This window comes from Cloeon dipterum, chromosome 1 (genome assembly GCF_949628265.1).
Source record: "Cloeon dipterum chromosome 1, ieCloDipt1.1, whole genome shotgun sequence".
Lineage (NCBI taxonomy): Eukaryota > Metazoa > Arthropoda > Insecta > Ephemeroptera > Baetidae > Cloeon > Cloeon dipterum.
The window spans coordinates 7,281,661-7,302,439 of NC_088786.1; the positions used below are offsets into that span (position 1 = coordinate 7,281,661).

The 20,779-nt window shown below is 38.7% G+C and overlaps 1 protein-coding gene across 3 annotated transcripts in view; it reads left to right on the top strand.

The window, feature by feature from the left end:
* The window catches only part of LOC135936579 (uncharacterized), a 117,872-nt gene that overhangs the window by 53,599 nt on the left and 43,494 nt on the right, over positions 1-20,779 (top strand). For all 3 annotated transcript variants that reach the window (XM_065479443.1, XM_065479461.1, XM_065479453.1), the window contains one exon: positions 8,583-8,671. In XM_065479443.1, coding sequence (XP_065335515.1) covers positions 8,608-8,671 — 64 coding nt within the window. In that variant the 5' untranslated portion in view covers positions 8,583-8,607. The remainder of the gene's footprint in view (positions 1-8,582; positions 8,672-20,779) is intronic.

Here is a 20,779-nt window from a genome sequence, read left to right on the forward strand (position 1 = left end):
AATGATCTTCAGGGTATCTAAAAATGTATGATAAAACTGTAGCTCAATCGTAATATAATTTATTTTTAATTTGCTTCATTCAAATCAAATCAAATGGTTTAAATTGGCCTAAATTTCTAAATAGCTGTGATACTATCAGTTGAAATCATTATCTAGATCTTAGGAGGTACAAAAAAAGCCAATCATTTTTCTCTGGAATTATAAACATAAATTTTTTTAAAGAACACTTATACTAAAATTTAAACTTTTCCATCGTGATTTCTTCAAAAGTTGGTGCTACAAAAAAAACGCCCCTTGTTTCAATTCACGCGAGGATAATTTCGCAATACAGCTGGGTGGAGGAAATGTTTGCATGATGCAAATTTAAGCAGGCCGCGTGCGTGCCGTTGCAGATAAAATTCAAAATTTTCGCATTCGCGGGCAGTCGTAAAGTGGGAAGAGGCCTGGGCCGTGGTCATTCCGGCCAATTCGCCCCTCGGGTGCGATTCGCCGAATTTTTGCCGGCTCTTTTGCGCGCTGCTTTCGGGCGCATAACTCGTACGGGCTGGCGGGAGGGCGGGCAGCCGCTAAAACCGAAATGATATTAGCAGCGACCGCACCGGGCCTTATCCCTTTCGCCGCACGCTTATAATTCGCCTGTGCCGCGGATGCTGGCAGGCCCAAATCGGCGCAATGAAAGCATGATTACGCGAGCACGCATGAGTTATTGTGCCGCCGCCGCCGCCCATATTCCAGCAGCCAAGGTACGCGCACACACAATGTTGTCGTCTTTTGGCGCCTGCAGCAGGCATGTATGGTGCCAAGTCCCGTCACCGGCCGTGAAATTTAACGAGCCAGAGCATTTCCAAACCGTCCCTTTCGTCGCTTTAACAACATGTCCGTTTTGATCACATCAATTTTCATTTAATTCATGCCAATATTGGTGGTGGCAAATTGATTAATTATTTACTTTGTGTTGGTTTGTAATAAGAGCAGTTTAAATTTAATTTTAGGACAGCCCTGGTAATGACAGCAACGTTGATTTAAATTTCACAGTAAAGTAACTCTAGAGTTTTCAGCTGTGTGTTATGTTCTTAAGTGACGTCAGCGATATTCTTGACTGTGATTGGCCCACTCTCAACGTCTTAACGTCACTCTCCACTGCTGCATTATAATGGCTTCAAACCGATTCAAATTTTTAATTTTCTTGAAGAGTTCTATGTTTCCATTTTTACCCTTTATTAAATTAATTTCGAATAATTAACATACAGTGAAAGAAAAATCGTATCCAGCTGAAAAATCTTTGCAATAAATTTGTAACAAATTTGAAATAGTAAAATTTAGAAATAATAATGGCTTGGGAGGTGAAGTAATATAGAAAATGAATGGGGAACGGTACTATCAAGAATTTTTACAGCTCTGTTAAATATTATTTGGGTGCTACATTCCAAAGTTTGATTTAGTTCATCATCATTTGACAAAAAGGGCTAAGGCCTCAATGTTTGCCTCCTTAGAAATTTATAATTTGTCCATGAAATCCTCTACTCAAACAGCTATGTTGAATTTAGCCTTTTGTCCTATTACAACTTAAGATATTGAAGCAATAGGTCTTGTCTTTCGTTTAATGATATTTATAATTTGGAATGTACGAAATCTCGTTTACTATTTTATTTTTGTTAGTGAATCTAGATTGGTTTATAAATTAGTATAGACTGATTTTTTCATAAATGATTTAAAAAATTAGTAATTCTCTGCCTCTTTCTCAAGATGAATTTATCAACGCTATGAATTATGAAAAAAGTGTTATTGAACAAAATTTTCATAGCACTCCTGCAATGTCATGCAATAATTTTATGAAGTCATATTGCAAGGATTGTTAAATTTTCACCAGACATGCCTTCCGTATAATTTTTCCTTACAAATCTTTATTTTAAACAAATTTAACTATATAGCAGACAAATCTTATCCTCCTCAACAAACGGAAAAAATTTCATGGAAAATAATAAAAATATTTATTTTCTTTAAGAAATATAAATCGTTACACCTCCCCTAGTTTAAGCATTTTCAACAAATATACTAAGATAATTGCGTTTCCTAGTTTATATTTAAGCCAATAATCACCCGACTAATGGAAATGAAATCAAGTCCCGTTCCTTTCACATTATTTACGAAATCAGTCGATCCGCGGTGAAAGAATCGGATTGCGATTAGCCTGCTTTGTGCAATCGTCGCTGTGTCGGCGTTAAATCACTTCCAGCCTTTGTGCTCGACGCTCTCATTGTTGCGTAACACCCCCTGAGGAGTTGCAATCGGAGTCGACCTTTGGCAGCAGCAGGGACACTCGCCATAGTGCTGCCGCTGCGTGAATAGAGACGCTCCCATTTAGCAGCACAATAGCGAGAGCGAGTGAGCGACGAATTCGCGATATAGAGTGAATCAGCAAAGAGAAGGCGCGGCATTCACATACACACAGAGCAAAACAAAATAGAGTGAACGCGTGCAGATACAATATATTATTGCTCAGCACGCAGGCTGCCATTGTTCTTGCAGCTCGCACACCTTTCAATGGAGATACGCGTCTGACTCAATTCAAGAAATTGCGCTCAAGTACGAGTAAATTGGTTCAGTTGGAAATTTCTGAGCTGGAAAGAAGATGTTTAACAAGATAATATCATCTCCTGCTTACCAAAAAATAGGTTTTGAAATTAATAAATAAATATTTTGTTGGCATACATGGCTCCTCAAATTTAGAAGAATTGGCTGGAAGGGTTTCATTAGAAGTCTCATATCGCACCCTAAGATTTTGGGAAAATTTAAACAAAAATTGGTAAACCAGAAAAATTGAAATCAGTTTTTTTATTTATCACACAAGTTGCTTAATCAAATTTTTTGAATTTTTAAATTTAATGCAATCATAAATGGGGACGATAGAGATATTTTTCTTGATCCAAATCATGTTTAGATTCTCACACCGGGGGCCAGGTTGCGATCTGTGTTGGTTCCCGCCGGTCAGAAGTCAATGGCGTTGAAATAATGGAGGCCAATCAGGAGACAGTCATGCGGCCAATCAGAAGCGTCAAAATAGAAGCGTTCCGCGTATTTTGTTAAATTTCCATCAGCCTGATGTGCCATCTAATTGTCGATTCACCAATTACCGGGGTAATCAGCTAGTACTCAAGAAATAACAACAAAATATTAATTTTGCTGAAGGTATTTTCACAATAGACCGTGATGTAATTTTACGCATTTGTTACTTTCCCGCCGAACTCTGCCAGACGTCATATCTGCGCGTCGCGTGAATCTGGCCCCGGTGGATTCTCCATTCAAATTGTTGAAAACACTAGTTATTGCAGCCCTCCATAACGAATAAAAACCACGTTCAATTGCACATATCATAGGAATAATTATTAATTATAGCTATTTCAAAATTTTAATTCATTCTAGAATGAGGACGATTTTATTTGGATCCTCTAAATCCTTTTTTGATCTTCCTTACTAATGTTTTCCTATTTTTTATTTAAAAAAGGGAGAAAATAAAATGGAACATTCTCATTCAAGGCCTCACATCTCTGCTTCCGGTCGGCACTCACGAGTGCTCTCGCCTTGTTCTCTGCGAGGGCTCGTTATGCGCGAACCGGTGGCATTAGGCAATCCTCACACTCCAGGAGCGTGGTGGTGCGTGCATTTGCCGGCCCACGCGCGGCGGCGGGTTCCGGGCGGCGACTAAACGACTAACAGAGGGAAAAAATGCGGCGGCAGTTTCGACGGTTTTGCGGGCAACGCGAGAGTGTCTTTTTGCGGGCTGGCTGCTTTTTTGCGTCTTGTCCCGAGAGCCTCCAAAGTGTATAACTTTTTACGGCTTTGAAAAATGACGCCGTGATGGAGGAAAGGGCTCGGCCGAATGGTCCTTTCAAATGAATGGCCTCGCAGTCGCGCCTTTTAAACTAATCTCGCATGTAAACGCTTGTTTTATGCCCGCTGTTGCTGCTGCAGCACTAGTGGAATGAGTGATTTTGCGCACCACACGCAGCCTCTGCTTTAGCGTCGTGCGCGCGGGCTGTAAAATCTGCTGGTCGTTTGCTGCCGGGGACAAGAAGTTGGCCGTTTGCGAGAGATGAAAAAATACTGCGTCGTTAAACTTGATCCTTTGACTCTCCGACGAAGCGAGTCAGTGTTGATGCGAATTTTCCGTAAACTTTCCTCAGATTTTGCCGTCGTCAAAGATAGTGTTTTCTGATACAACAAACATCAAGATTTCGTAAACACCGAATTTGAACGATGTCGTACATTGCACAGAGGATCGAATCTACTCTGTTTTTATTTGTATTAAAATCGAACATTTATAATTTAAACAAGATAATCACCAAAATGGGAACACGAATTTAGAATGTTATAGCTTTGGAATTTTTTTTTAAATCATAAAAATCACAGTCTTTCTAGCCTCTCTTTAATTATATGTGCTGAGAAGAATGCAAGAAACTAACAAATGTGAAGTCCATTATAGAACGAAAAAAGAAATAAAATATCTCAATCATAGTTCCCAAGTATATTTAATTCAAAGTTTTGCTAAAAGTTTGTTTTTAATTTTAAGAATAAATATTTCTATCAATAAAAATTAAAGTCTTATAAAAAATAATATAAATTAAAAAAACTGTAATTTTATATTTAATTGTAATTTAATAAATGCGGAAAAATAGGAAAAAATTCATTTTTTTAAATTTTTCATTCATTTGTTTTTCATTTGATTATGCCTTAATTTTTAAATAAGCTGAAAGCAATTGGAGACATACGTAAAAATTTTTTTTGTTGATTCTAAGATAGTTTGAGTTTAAATTTAACTTCAAATAATTTAAGATACCAATAAAAAATTAGACCTGAGAAAATTATAGACAGAAGAACTATAAAAGTTGAAAAAGCAACTACCAATTTTTATGCAACGTTATATTAGAAATTAATTTTGATTTGATATGATGATCTATTTGGCGATTTAAATTTCATAATTGATCCTTAGGGTTGGTTATTTATCGTCTTATTTAGATGTCACCAAAATAAACAAAAATTAGATTGCAGCAAATAAAAAGTATTTTCCAAATGTTCCACCCGCTATTATTATTTTTTTTTTCAAAAACATCGATAAATTTGTCCAGCTAATTTTTGTTTAGAAATATCCATTTTTTAGTCTTTTATCAATTTTCCACCCCATGTTGAAAATCCTTGATTCATTGAACAATTGATGACTTAAACCCGTTCAAAATTACTTTTCTTGAAGAACAACTAGCTGCGATCCAATTCCAAATAATTATATTTATTCGATATTGCTTTGCACAGGGATTCTGCCTCTTTGTTATTTATTAAATTCAGTCATCCAACCACCTTATATCAAGTCTCACTACTGTTTGATGCTTTAACTAAACGCGTTCTCTTGCTTTGACTCACGAAGGCACTCAGATTAATGAAATTCCGGTTGCATTTCTTCTGCGAAAAAAGACCCTGCTTTATAAACACAGAGTGAAATGGATTGCGGTGAAATGCATTTTATTATTACCCTCCATTCTCTTTCTGTGTGTGTAGGGGGAGGAATTGCATTTGCATAGCGGCCAGGAGATCCCGGCGCATTCCGACTGCTCCCATAACGGAAATTCCTGTCAGCTGCGGAATTTGCATGAGGCAGGTGCGAGACGGATTGCATTCCGGCGCGTCCAATCAGCGGCCTAATTGGTCCGTGTCGACAAGCGTGCTAATTAGGCCGCATAAATCTAATACACTGGGTGGCCCGCATTATTCGACACGAGGCGAAATCAGCAGCGGAATGCATAATCGCCGAACGTATGTGTGCTGTGCACCCGACGAACGGATTTCTCTGTAAGCTGCAGGGGTGCATGTGACTCAATTATTGTTGCCGGCGCACGTACTTGATCCTGAGGCCCTGAATTACTCGCACACTGATTATTACCGCCGAGAGCGGGAGAATAGAGGAATAGCAAAAGCCTTGGATTCGCTGGCGGAATTAAAAGCTCGACTTTCTACGTGGAAAGCAGATCTGAACGGACGGCTTCTCTTTCAAATGAAGGGAGTTGTTTCAAATTGCAATTAGTTGCCCTCGTGCTTCGTGTTTCCTCGGCATAATTGGTGTAAATTCGAGTCTGCTTCAAAATTGAAAGGGGTAAATGACGGATTTGTCGACCAAAGCTATTTTTAGCTGTATAATACTTCGGAAAAAATCAGAACAATCAATAATCCCAATTTCAGCTATCTAAAATTATAAAAAGCCTAGAGTGTACGTTGAGAGCTCGCAGAATATGTGCAATTCGACCTGGTCGCACAGGAAACACCTTGATGTGCCCATTATCTCGTTCCTGGGTTTTATCTTTCAAGGGGTCATATTGCACATTTTATATAGAAGCTCTCGACTTGTTCGTACCAATAGTTCGCAGATCTTGCAAATCGAACCAATATAGAGCCCATTAAGCGACGTTTAAGTCGCTACATATACCCAAGGAATTAATAATTTTGATAATTTGAGGGCTATTCTGACGCCAGGATTCGATTTCGCGCCTGTTCTGACCTCATTTTTCATTTCCTCTCTCTTAAACTCAATTAAAAATTCCCATTTTTACCTTTGACCCCAAAATTTCGAAAAATAAAATTTTCACACCCTGAAAATTTATAATAAACATTAATTAGTTACATAATATTTGAAGCAACATTTCATGCTATATTTACAAAGTAAATAATTAATATAGCCGTTTTTAAGAATGTCAAATTGTAATAATATTTTGAAAAATTACTCAAATTTAAATAAATTCCAAATTTATATCTCCAAACATGATAGAAGTTGGCTGCATGCTTCATATATATGTACAATTTTTGGCACAAAGCTCACTCTGCACGGAGTAAGCTGAATTTGATTTTAATTATTATTGTTTTAATTCTATATTTATTGAGCTTTTATGAAAATGGAAGAATTTACAGACTCTACGTAGTCAAAGGGCACATTTAATCGAATGATAGTTCTTAGAAAGAGGTGATAATGATAAACTTTGTACGATTTTTATTTATTTATATGAATAGGTTTAATAAAATAAATCTCAATCTTTGAATAAATGCTTTCAAAATATACATACTAGAATTATATAAAACATATTTAATAAAATTTAAATAAATGTTTTATTTAAATGTATAATGGATTTCAGTTATAAATAATACAATCAAAATACAAGTGCCTATATATCAAATTATTAAAATGCAATACTTTAATTACAATTTTTTGTTCATCTCAAGGACATTTATTAAAAGAGCTCAAATATTTCCACTTTTTGCCTTACAAAAAATACTCAAATAATGTGCCAACATTCGGATTTGACAGCCCGCGCGCGCCTCGCTCCATTCAAGGTGTGTTGAAATCGCAGCGAGTGAGTCTCGTCAAAGGCTCAGCCCCCGATAATGATGCCAGAGCGTCGCTTGTTAATGACGCATCCCCTCATTTTTTTTCCTCGCGACTCCGACGACATTCATTAGCGGCAACAATGAGCCCGCACGGACGCGGCGAATCTTGGCTGCATCGATCGCCACGCCGCTAATTATCCGCGTCTGCCGAATTGTTTGCGCTCTCGATATGGTAAATACACACTGTCACCGGGTAATGGAAAATTCTCTTTGTTTCCATTGGCAGCTATAATGCAGAGAGGGAGTCACATCCACCTGTTTGTGCACGTGATGTACGAACACTGCTGAAAACTAGCTCTCGATATTAATTACGCCGAGCGAGAGAGCAAGCGAATGAACGAGAGCGCCATGCTGCTTGCCAATTGCGAGACCAGCCTCAATCAGGGCAAAAGTAATTGCATTCCGCGATTCTCATTACTTGTCTGCGTACGGAAAGTGCGCTCAGTGTGTTCTCCAACTGCTCATTAATTTATTGGCTTCGCTTTTAATTAAAATACTGCCAATTACAAGTGTTTCACTGCCAGATCTGATCAAGAATATGCTTGAACTGCTAAATCTCAAATTTGAATAAAAACAAATGAGTCAGCGTGTAAAGTAAATTGATTCTGATTCGCGTCATTTTGATGGGGGTGATAAGAATATCTCATTAAAAATGATAAGAAAAAACACAATAAAATAGGCGTTAGTCTTTTGTCTGAATGGAGTGCAAAATAATAAATAAGAAAATTAAATAAATTAATGTGGCCAAAACTAACATTCATCCATGGACTATTAGGCATCCATAACATTGAAAGATCCTTTTACATTCCTTTACGTTTGCCGCAAGATCAAATTTACATGTAGAATATCAAATTAAATAATTCTCAGGAACGTTGATCCGCATCAAATAGGTTTTGTAGATATTCACGTAAGCTTGTTCATAAAACCATTTTTCAAAAAAAAAAAAAAATACCAACAAATTTAAGCGTTCCATATAATTTGGTAATTAATGCGCAAAGAAATAAATACTTTTCCAGAATTATCATAGTGCTTTTTATAGTAATAAATGTAAATTTTTTGTGTAGTAGCCTGATTGGACATTTTAAAAGAGCCTGCTTACTTTATGAGTGAAAAACGTATTGCGAATTTAATAAAAAAATGTTGATTTTCTGTTTCAGGAAGGCTGCGTGCAATGTGCAAGGCATGAGACATCGCGGATCTGCTGTTTCTCCCGCCATGTTCGCGTCAGTGGTGCTCTTCTCCGTCGGTGAGTACCACACACAGAACGCATCCATTTCCGTGAACGGACGGACGGGTGGGGTGTATACATGGTATGGTAATAGGCGCCGACAGCCGATCCAGAGGGGCGTCTCAGTTCCGTTTGTGCGCCATAAATTCAGCAGTCAGCATCGCAATTGATCGGTCTGGCCGCGGTCTGGCGCGCAGGACTCTTGTTTTGAATTTGCTGAGTGAAAAGGGCCGGCGAATAAAAAGCAGTTGGCTGCCAATTAGACCTCAAAGACTCGCGAGAGCCGGCAGTAAACTTATCTGGCCCGTGTGTCAGCCCAGTCAGCCGAGCTGCCGCCATCAATTACAAATGTTCCGCCGTCGCCTCGCGCGCCCCGATGTGAAATAAAAGCCAGCCAGGAGCCAGCGCTCTCGCTCGCTCACGCTGTATCAATTAGAACACTCGAGCCAGGCGCAGCGTGTGTGAATGACACGGCTGCTGCTGCCGCCGCACACTGCGAGAGAGAGAGAGAGAGAGAGAGAGAGAGAGAGAGAGAGAGAGAGAGAGAGAGAGAGAGAGAGCCAACAGCAGCCACGGGCCGAAAGACACCTGCTCAGTCAAAGGGAGGTTTTTCCGCAAAAGAACACGCGCTCGCCTGTTTTTCGGCTTTGCCTCAGTGAAAAATGCGTCGTTCTCTCTGTCTGCTTTGTGCCACTCTCGAGTATGCAACGCGCCCGACGCCCGTGTGTTTAGCCTAAATTACAGGAGCTCAGAGCCACTCCCAAGCAAAAATGACAGTGGAGTTTGTAATTTCTGCAAATTGGATACGAAAGAATTGGATATTTTTTTAATTAATATTATGTACAAAGCTCTGAAATTTGTGTTTATATAGATAGAACATTGTTATGAAATACTTTGAGTGATTAATGATATCTTGAGCCGTTTAGACAGCATTTTTTTCCTTTATATATTTTCTTGAAATGACCAATTTCTTTTAAAAGTTATTTTAAATCCAACGTAATTGCATAAAATTATCTTATCAATTGTCAAATTTTATAAAGAAAATAAGAAAAACAGTAATATTAAATTTTCTACCATAAATTAAATATTTTAAAAATAATTTTAGGTTTCATTTCTAGCTGATTTTATAATGATTTTATCTCAACTTTATGGATAATTTTTATCAAAAAGAATTTATACTAGAACTGGGTGATATTCTAATGAAAGTCTTATAAACATGAGCTTCGTGGTGAGTACAAAAAATTAGATCCAAAATTTGTTATGATTGAAGAAAAAATCTGATTAAAATCTTAAAAATGGCAATCTTATATCATATAAAATTTGGTAGCCCTTGCAAGAGGGTGGGTGTTCCATTCGATCTGTCATTCATGGAATTTATCATCAATTTATTTTTTCAGTGTGCAAAAAAGAAATCGGAACCGAGAAACATTTTCTCGTAAAATAAAAACAGATTTTCACTGTTTTTCTTTTTTTTTTCGATTCATCTCGTTGTGATCTCTTCAATTATCTGTGAAGTAATTACTAAATTTCACTTGTTTGCGAAATAAATCAGGGTTTTTAATATCCAGTCATTGCCTACCAAATAATCATATAATAAAATTAGCATGCTAAGTTTGGATAAAATTTTCTTATAAATTAAAACAGCACTCGTAGCTTTGCAATTTTTGTTCTCTTCTAAGTTTCAAGTAGCAAAATTTATCTTCAGAATCCACTTTCAGAAGAGTCTAAAAAGGGGACATGAAAAACTCCTTTGTATTCTGCAAAAACGAAATATCCAATTTCACAACTCTAAAAATTGTTCTATTTGGTTTCAGCTTTTCCAGCGCTGAAACTCATGTTTATACTTTTAAAAATTTAATTTTCCACAGTTGCTAAGTACTATTAAATTTTGCTCAAATGCAATAATTATTCTCAACAACTTGCGGAAAACTAAGTTTAACTACAGTTGCCGTCACAGTTATGGTGATGACAAATTCTCCACACGTTTGATAAATAATTCCACTGCCTCATTATCCAATTTACTTCTGAATATGAACTCTACTAAACATTACTACGCCTTCAGCTCTCCTCATAGTTTGATTGTAATTCAAATGCTTTGAGAGAAACTCAAAAAAATTAGAAACTGCAAACTAAATATAAATTTCATGTGTGCGTCATTTTTTTAATTTCCTCTGTTGATTGCCTGGCAAAACTAATTATGAAATCATATTTTGCTGCGCAGATATTTTTTTTACTCAGAACAGTCATGTCGCTGGGCAGAAATTCGCGCAAGTCCGTCCTCCGAAATTGACAATCATGCATTGGTAATTATTTTTGTTTGCGTTCAATTTATGAGTGTCTCTTTTGCTTTATTTATTTACAGCAAAACAAACAAGTATCCTCTGGATCGTTGTGTACAGAGAACGCTGGAAAGATGCGTACGTGCGGTTATTATAATTAATCGAAGCGGTCAGCAGCACGCGCAAAAAAGATAAAAGCTGACAATGAAAATGTTTACATTCATGAAACGGTCAGCTAGTGGCGGTGAGCTAAAGTTTTATGTTTAAATTAAAATTAATTACCCAGGGTAGCTGCATTTCGCGCCGCTATTAAAACGAAAGGATATTATATGAACGAGTCGGAGTATGTGCGCGCGCGAGTGTATTTACAGACACATTTAATATGGAAATATATTAAAAGTACAAGCACGAGACCCGGCACCAGCAGCAGCAGCAGAGAGCTGCTGGAAAAGTGCTTTATTCAAAGCGCAAACAAACAAAACCGACGCTGCCCGCAAAAACAGCAGCAACTGCAGCGCGTGGTTTTTATTTTTTCATATTTGCATATACTCTCGCATAAACACACAAGGAACGCAGAGAAATATAATTAGAAATATTAATTATTTAACGCAGGAATAAACTAACTGCAAAAGGTTTGTTCCCCTTTTCGTAATTACGCTTGCAGAGAGCAGGTATACTTTTCCATTTAAAAGGGTCCAAAGTGGTAGCATAATTTCCTCGTGGAGTTTAAATTTCTAAATTAGATTACCTGCTTCATGTTTATTCAGGGTTGGGATGAGTTTAAGCGAGTGACTAAATTTTGTCTGTGCCTTTTGATTTATTTTCAAACATTAGACAAGCACAAAACTAACAATTTTAAGATTTTCAGAGAAACTGAACATCATTCCGACTTCCAAAGGCAATCTAAAACCAGTTAAATTTCATACATAGCCTTAATTTTATTTTTGAGTGTCAGTCAATTTCTGAGGGTTTCAATTGATCGAAAATGCGATAAAAACGTGTCGCAAATCGGAGGTTACGTAAATAACCCGTTAATTTAGTGGTTTTACGACAGAAACCTATCAAATTTGGTTCCACGAAACCAATCAGAGAAGATATTCTGACTGGTACGATCTTTTACCAAGCGATGGCAGTGACTCATCGAATGGTCAATGAAAGAAATTAAGTAAGGTTGCACGACAGCCAGCATCCATATATATTTCTAATCTGAAATGGATGGATGGTTAAGCTGAGTTGATCTGTCAATTTAGCGGAAAAAAGATTTCGAGAGTAAAATATCTGCAAATCTGGCAGTAGTTATAATTTTTGTATGGAAATGGTTAAATATGGGGGCGGAAAATAATCTAAAGGGAGTCCCAAAACCGTCTACCTAAAGAAGTCTTTAGAAAGAGAACAAAAAACTGTCCAAAATTTCCATCTCTATTCATCCCTCCTACTGAAAAGAATGAACTTGTATTTAGCCCTCTCCCCTATTGAATTCTATAGTGAGTGTATTATCATTGTCATGCCTGAAAAGAGCAAAAAAGAACGCGCGTTAATCTCATTATCGGGTTCAAGCGCACGCGCGTTTAATAAATTAAAGGATAAAATGTAATCGGCGGAAAGCTTTTTTCATGAAAGGACCATGAGCTTTTATTAATACTTCGAATCTCTCTCGCATAGCCTGACTTTGAAAGCAGAAGCTGCTGGTGGTATTATTTGTGCCGCCGCCGCCGCTGCTGCACTGATTCCTCGCATTAATTCTACGCGGGGGCCACCCGCCCGCCCGCCCGTCCGCCCTCCCGCCGTTCCTTTTTCATGTGCGTAATACCTCTAGGCGCATTTGCATCCGCCCAGAGACCTGCTGCTGGATTATCCTTTTATTCCTGCATCGCCACACAATAGTCTGCGCCCGCTTTTGTCCAACAGCACCTTTGGGGCCGCTGCGACATCTCTGGATACGCATCCAGCAGGAAGCGGGGTTGAAAAATGGCTGTTTGCAGCTGCGGAATTCACGTCGTGATGATTGTGTGAAAAACGAGTAATTTTTTCGCGTCATCTGTTGATCGGGTGGAAAAAGATGGTGGATAGAATTTCCGTTTTATACGTTTGTTGTGATGACGATGGCTTCAAGTAAGCAAATATCAACAATTTGGAACCTGTAAAATCATCTTAAATCGATCAAGACAGAAGACAAGTAAAATTTGCATTAAGAAAAACACTGCGATCTACAGTAAATCATTTTTTACAATGTTTGTGTTGTTAGTATCGATACCCTATAATTTAATAAATGTAGCCTCGAGTAGAACCTCTGATTTAAATTTCTTGTATCTTTCTTTATTATTTAGAATCATTTTTTTTTTAATTTTTCTTTTTGGCATTCAACATACCCAAACAGTTTTACTAGCTATATAGATTAATGAGAGACACTAATTCACAAAATTCTCTCTGCGGCTCTGGATTTTCTTTCAAATGACAAGATTTTACGATTTCCTCTGCCCACAAATTACGGTCTCGGCACTGGATTATAATTTAACAAGGCAATGTTGCTGGCGGCCGAAAGAGTTGTGTCCTCTCGAAACGAACGGCGCGCATTAAAAGCGTGTTCGCTCTCGCCAGAAATAAAGTGCTGATAAGCCGAAAGTGGCGCCGAGATGTAATTTATTTTGATTTTCCATTTGCCGGCAGCCGCAGCATTTTTCCACACTACTCTGCTGCTGCTGCCGCTGCTTTACTCGAAGCTAATCTGCTTATCTCCGTGTTCCGTACACTTGTTCGGAGCTCCGGCTTTATTAAAATTATCCATTAGCCGCGTGGCGGATGAAAAATAAAACTGCGCCAGCACAACTAACTATAACGAACAAACAAACCAGCACTAACTAACTAACTACTCCGCACGTACACACACAGATCTCGTGCATTGTTTATGTTCGCTCGCATGCAAGCATGCATGAAAAGTTGCTCTCAGCACTAACCACCGGTTCCACGCATTTTAGACTAATCATAATTGACATCTAAAATTTCTAATGGAGCTGGCCGACAGGAATATGAGGATTTATACAGGGATTTGCCTTTATCAATGCTAACAGGAAGTGTTTGATTTTAGGTAAAGGTTGATGTGCGAAATTATCCGTAAAAATCAATGATTATAATATTTTGAGATGGTGGATGTGTTAAAAAAAAAATCATATTAAATTTTTGCAGGCCTATTCTTTCGAAAATCGAAGTAAAATTCAATGCAGTAATTTTAAGAGTTCATTTTTCACGTTTAATCTCGTTATTTTATACTGTAAAATCACGAAAGTGTACACATAGAAATATTTCTTCGGAGCGAAACCCGAGTTATATTTTACTAGAAACACTCTCTGAGGTTTCAAAGACCGTTCTTCTAGAGTCATAGTGTGGTGTGCACTCGAAATGAGACGAGAAGTTTATGCAAGCTCAGCTTCTCTCAACTCAAACATAACGAGGGCCGCGTCTTCGAAGATTACAGAGCCAAGTTGGCAGTTTTTAATTCACGAGAAGCGGCACAGGTGGCGAAACGAAGCGTGGAATTGCGAGTGCTCGAGTGTTTTCTGCTACTTCACACAACAGAGATACATGTGTGTGCACCTCGACGGCTTTAATGACGCTGCCGCCGAAGGTGCTGAAGAAGGCTGTGTGCGCTAATGATGCTCCGCTCGCGCGCTTCGCCCTGCTCTATTTTGACGCGATTTAACGAACGAGCAAGCAGCGAGCCCTTTGACAGCGAGAGAGAGAGAGAGAGAGAGAGAGAGAGAGAGAGAGAGCCTCGGTTGCGCGGTTGTGTTTGTGATTTGCAGTTGACATGCTTGTTAAATCGAAGGCCTTGTGCGCCTTGCTTCAAATTTGGAGCACCTGATCCGCCAAAGTTGAGTCGGACCCAATCAGTTCTCGTGAGATATCACATATGGCTTGAATAATCGAATTAAAAATAAATTTAAAGCTATAAACATGACTATTCACTTGTCAATCTAAATATTCTGTAAATTTGGAATGTCTCACTCAAGGATTGAGGTTTGTGCCTTTACGAAGTACAGAAAAATTCAACAAAAGTATGAATTAAAATAATAAATCTTGCTAATTTGTGCCTTGGTAACAGCAAAAGGAAATGAAAGCACGGAATTTATTTAATTTTATTTCTCACTTTAACTTAGGAAAAAATTTAATTTATTTTGTTCCATTCGGTAAAAAGTCATTGAATTTTAATTATTTTTAAAAACAAATTGTTGAAATTGATAAAAGAGCTGACAGAAGTCACATACGTTTTACACGAGTACCTTGGTAAAGCATAGGGAAATTCAAAAGGGCTTTTGAGGTGCAGTGGAGCTTGTTCCAATCAAGCGAAAGAACCGGGGATTTCACTCGGCTGAACCTTTGTTAGCAAATTTCAGCGAAAGAAACCTCTTTTGACGCCGGGCAAAGAGCGGCTTATTTCGATCCGGCGTCTTTCTGCAAAGAAGCCCCCTTTCATGCGGCGGCTCGTTTTTGTGTGTGGAGCTGCATTTTCCTGTCGGCGCCGAAAAATAATGTTAAGCCGCGCAATATCTCGCTCCGCTGGACTTTGAATAATTACACAGCACGCCAGAGATGAAAAAGTGCGCGCGGCGCGGGGCGAAAGCACGGGGCAATATGCATTCGGGAAAATCAGAGCGGAAGAAATCTTGATACGCCAAACAGAAAACTGGTGAGCGTGAAGAATCGAGCTTCCTGTGCTCTGCTCTGCTCTCGGCCCAGCCAGCCAGCCAATCTGCATGTTATGGCAAACTGCTGTTCAGTGTTTGCTCACGACTCCCAATATACACTCTCTGAATCAAAAGCAGCAACTCTCTTTATTGACATCTCCAGTCGTCGTCGACGGAGGAGCACGCAATATTTTATTTAATACAAGCGGAAAATGATGCTCTCTCGATCTGCAATTTCGAGCAATAAGTCGATCTGGGTGCCGCTCCGGCCCAGAGGAAAATATTATTCACGGGCAGGTCGGATACACAAAAAGCAATCTCGCCTTCAATCTCGATATCCGTCTGCCTGATTCGATCGTATCTGGCAAACTTTCATCTGCTTATTTGCATTTTACCTGGAGATGCCAAAGGCTAGTGCTGCAAATAGAATTCACAGGTCAAACAACATTATATGTAACCAGATCATAGAAATGTCAGATTTTCACTGAAAACTCTTGATTTATATTCATTGAAGAATTATTTATTAATATTCATAATCTTTTCATTTATTTTAAATGTATAAAATTTGAAACTCGTTAAAATTTTATTCTTGAGGAAAAATAGCGTAGCAGGTGTTTTCAATTAAACTAAAAATTTGAATTAAAAATATTTCGCTTCTATTTCAGGTGTGAAGAAATAGTTAAAAGTACTTTTATTAAGGCTGATGTTTAAATAACAAAACCAATTTTCTACGATTTATAACAACGTAATTTAATGATCACATACAAAATAGCAATTAGTGTTTTAGCATAAATACACCATAACTTTTACTCGTGCAGAGATAAAATATGAATTAAAAAATTAAAATAATATGAAAGAGACAGAAACGGATTCTTCTACTTTCATCGTTCATCGTAAGCAGTTTGAAAATAATTGAGATAATTTATTTCAATCCAGAACTCATTTACCATTTTCTTTCTATTGTGAAAATAAATTTAAGGGTAATAATTATTTCAATTAAAAGATAAAATTGTAGATACGTGGCGTGCAATATTAAAAAAATTGAGCCTTCAGAATGTGTGAAAAGTATTTTCAGTAAAAACTATCTGAAATTCATTGCATTCACCTAGGACTTGTTCATTTGGAAATCCCTTTTCACAGATATAGGAAAAAAATACATATTTTTACGAAGCTGGAGGCGATGACAAAATCTGGAGGCGCTGGTGGTGCACATCAAAGCTGGCCAGCCGAGGAAAGTAATTTCCCAGAGGGTGCCATCAGAGAAAATTAATAAAAAGCAGCATGTGTGTGCGTACGCTTTTGAAACTGCGAATGATTTTCTCATCACGAGCAGCAAAACTAGCGCACATTTTTCGCTTGTTTCGCCACTCGAGGCCGGGATATTCAATTTTCCGCCGTCTCCTTTTCTGCATCTCGTCAAAACTGATGAGCAGAAAAATTCGAAGCGCTCGTCTGTGAAATTTCCAAGATGGCGGGCGGCGGGCACGACGCAAATTGCTGTTGCTCTCTCGGCCTCATTCATTTGTCTGGCGCGTTGAGCAGGTCGGGACGCGGCGAATTACCCCCGTCGTCCGACGGAAAACCCATCCCAGGCGCCGCGCGTAAAATGTGAGAGGTGCGATGCTGCTGCTGATTTTCTAGGGCACCGCCTGATTGAAAAGAAGATAAGCCACACAACATTTCTCTCTCTCAAGAGAGCGACGGCCATACGCAAGCTGTGCGGCATCATCTTGAGCTGGCAGATTAATTTAATCATCATCAAACCAGCACAATATATAAGACGGAAAGTAAAAAATCGATCTTATCGCCAGTTTCATCTCAGCAGGGAAGCAATCTCAATTCTTTTCAAGAGACTTGAGATTCTAACTTATCTAGAAGTGAATTTTTTTCTCATTAAATTGTCAGATGATTTTTGGATTTTTTAAGTGAAAAACAATTATTTAAATAGCTCCAAAAATAATTTACTGAACGTTTCAAATTTCTTTGGTAGGTTCTTTATCCGGGCCCGCTCCGGCTCTGTCCTCCTGGACAGGGTATTCGTAAGTTGTTTGCCAGGAGTGCTGCCTTTTCTCACATGCTAATATATATTTTTAATGACTTGCTATAACATGAATGTATTTGACAATTTGTGAGAATAAACACCAATAATAAATAATAAAATTAAAGATGCTAAACATGTGGTCTTTTTCGAAGGATTCATTTTTTAATACTTGCGAGTTTTGGGATCATGTTTAAAAAAGATTTTTAATGTTTTAGGGACAGTACAGCCTCCTCTGGATTTTAACTACAATATAACTTCATAAATAATTTTTACACGTTAATTTAAAAGTTAAATTTGTGCACAAAGTTAGGTAGATATATTTTTTACGTTTTTTACTATGAGCTTGAAGCCACTCGACCTTGAAAATGTATTTCATCGTTTTAGGGCTTTGAATTTTAGAAAATTAACTTTTTCTGATCTTTTTAATCGTCACGGGACTGTCAACTCATTCAATTTGAAGCATTTTTTTAAAACCTTATTTTGGACCGCCTGAAACTGATAGAACCTTCTAAATCAGCAGAAATTCACACAAAAGTGACATTTTTCCCCAAATTAAAGTTTGTAGAAGGAATTTCTTTCACCAACTCTTCCATTAGACAATTTTTTACCGATTTAAAAAGATAAAAACGAACTCGTTTTATCGTCACATTTTTTGAAGCGTATATAGTAACTGAGTTTGATCAAAGTGTTCACCGTAAAAATTTGATAATAAAAAGAATAACTACAAAAACTGCTCTTCGTGTAATTGGGGCTTTGCCTCAATTCCAGTCTGCCCCATTTCCCGGGCACTACAATCCCGACCAAAAGAGCTCTTTCACCGTTGAAACTCTCTGCTCTCTCGCACCTAATTCGGGCAAAACGGCTTTTCTGGCGGCACACCTGATTCGCGGCACTCGCAGTTGAAAATCAGGGCCGGGCTTGCGTACGTAATTTTGAAATAATGAACGCGGAGCGCAAAAGCTAATCCTGTGGCCGGCGAGCAAGAAGATTTGCCCCCGGAGCCGCTCTAATCCTTGTCACAGGAAATTCCCTGCTTCGCCTCGGTGCAGCCCGGCACAACACTAATCCCACCGCCGCCAGAAGCTTTTCCATTCGCTTTTGCGTGCAATTAAACATCTCTGCCAGCGAGCCAGCAAGCGTACGCACCGCCGTGCGTCGGAAACAAATTTCGTTTGATGAAATTTAAAGCCACCGGGCAGGTAGGCAAGCCGTCCGTCTCTGACGCTTATTAATTCTCGGCGGCGCAAAAGTCGCGGCGCGAAATTAAACGCGCGGCCTGAAATCCAGCTAGAGCGCTTCATTTCCCCCAAGGATTAGACGAGCCCACCCGCCAGCCCGTCAGGATGTGTATATGTATGTCACTCGGACCCGAGTACATAACATGCAGGGGCTGCTGGGGTGAGTTATCTGCGCTCCAGACCTAAATGGGGAGTTGTAGCCAAGAACAAGTGCCACTAGTGTTTCCTACCCGTGCCATAACGGCACGTACAATTGCTGCTCCAGCTCGAAATTTCAACTCGCAAGGGTTCTAGGAAGAGGAAGAGAGCAGCAAATAATACCGTCTAGAACCGGGCAGTTTTCATGATCGTCATGAGTCATGAATTGAGAAATGTATGTAAAGTCCCCTCATATTTTGTAAGTGGGCTATTTCATCTGATCATGATGAAATTTGGTATGTTTTGACTCTCCTTCACAAGAATGATCGAAAGATAATTTTTCAGGAAGCATATATTTTCCGGCAACCGCACAAAACTGCAATTATAAATAAAATAATATGGCTCTTGAAAGCGAGTGTGGAGTTCGTTGGCAACCCCAAATTGGTATTTCTCAATTCGATCAATTAACAGACAGGAAAAAATCTCACATAAGCCCTTATTGTTCAAAGCCCCCCACAGATAACGCCACCGTATACTTTCATTATAAATTTAATTTAAAGGCTCTTCCGATGCGAATTCAGATTCAATCCTGCTACTGTGCATTCTTCACTCATTATACGCTTTCTTTTGGCGCGCTGAAAACCAAAATCTGTCCAGCCATTCGTCGTTGAAACGTTGGAAAAGATTTTATATTTCATCGTTTTTCTTGATTCTATGGCGTTTGGCTTAACCGATTTTGGTTATCAGCACCTCAAAAGAAAGAAAATTATGTGAAGAGTGCACAGTAGCTAGATTGAGTCTGAAATCGCAGCGGAAGTGCCTTAAAATTAAAATTATTACAAAACATACGGTGGTGTCATCTGTTGGCTGATTCGAACACTAATGACTTATACAACTGGTGTATTCGTAGTTAACTTTCTAGATTAAGTCTCCTTACTTGAAATTTTCAGCATTGTTCAAAATATTCCAAAATAATCCAGAAGTTGAACTTTTACTTGGTTTGATATTAGGCTTGTGTTTAGAGGCTGCCAAATAATTTTTTAATTTAGAATCATCCTGGATTTTTTTGTCAACATGATTTATTTTAAGAGGTTCTTCAGTATATACGATAAAGGCTCCAAATTGCTTACTTCCTTGAAAACGCGCACCACAATGAACAAAACCTCGATCGTATAAATTTAACAGCCTCGCCCATGCTAAACAGCGGCTCGTGTTCAATCCCCTGAGCTCATTAACGCGTTTAGAGGAGAACATTTTAATCATTAAGCCCTAAGTTGATACTGCCGACTTTTTGCACGGTTAAAGCAGTTTCCAATGGTCGGCGCTACTTGTTTCCAAAGTTTTCCTGCCAATTTGGCCAAGTTTTCGGTTGCAGCAATTCCAGCCGGTCACGTGCCGTGCAAAAAGCGTAGTTTTCCCAAGCCAGCCGAGTCTTAATCATTTTACTGCGGGGCCTAATTCGCCCTCTACTCGCAGGCAGCAACAACAAAAAGTTGGAAAGCAATTGTCGGGGCGCGGCGGGCGAGTGAGGGACATGGAACGGCAGAGAGAAAGAGAAATGGAGCATAAATTTAATCCCGCTCGCTCGCTGGCCTAACGCAATTACTTCAATTACCAGCCGGCGAAAAAGTTGGTCCGCGTCCATCTCGATCTTGTTATCTGCGGCGCGCGATTGTTTGCTCTCCACGTTTATCGTTTCTTACATAACCGGATTCAATTATTTCATTAAATGTCCCCTAAGGGAGTCG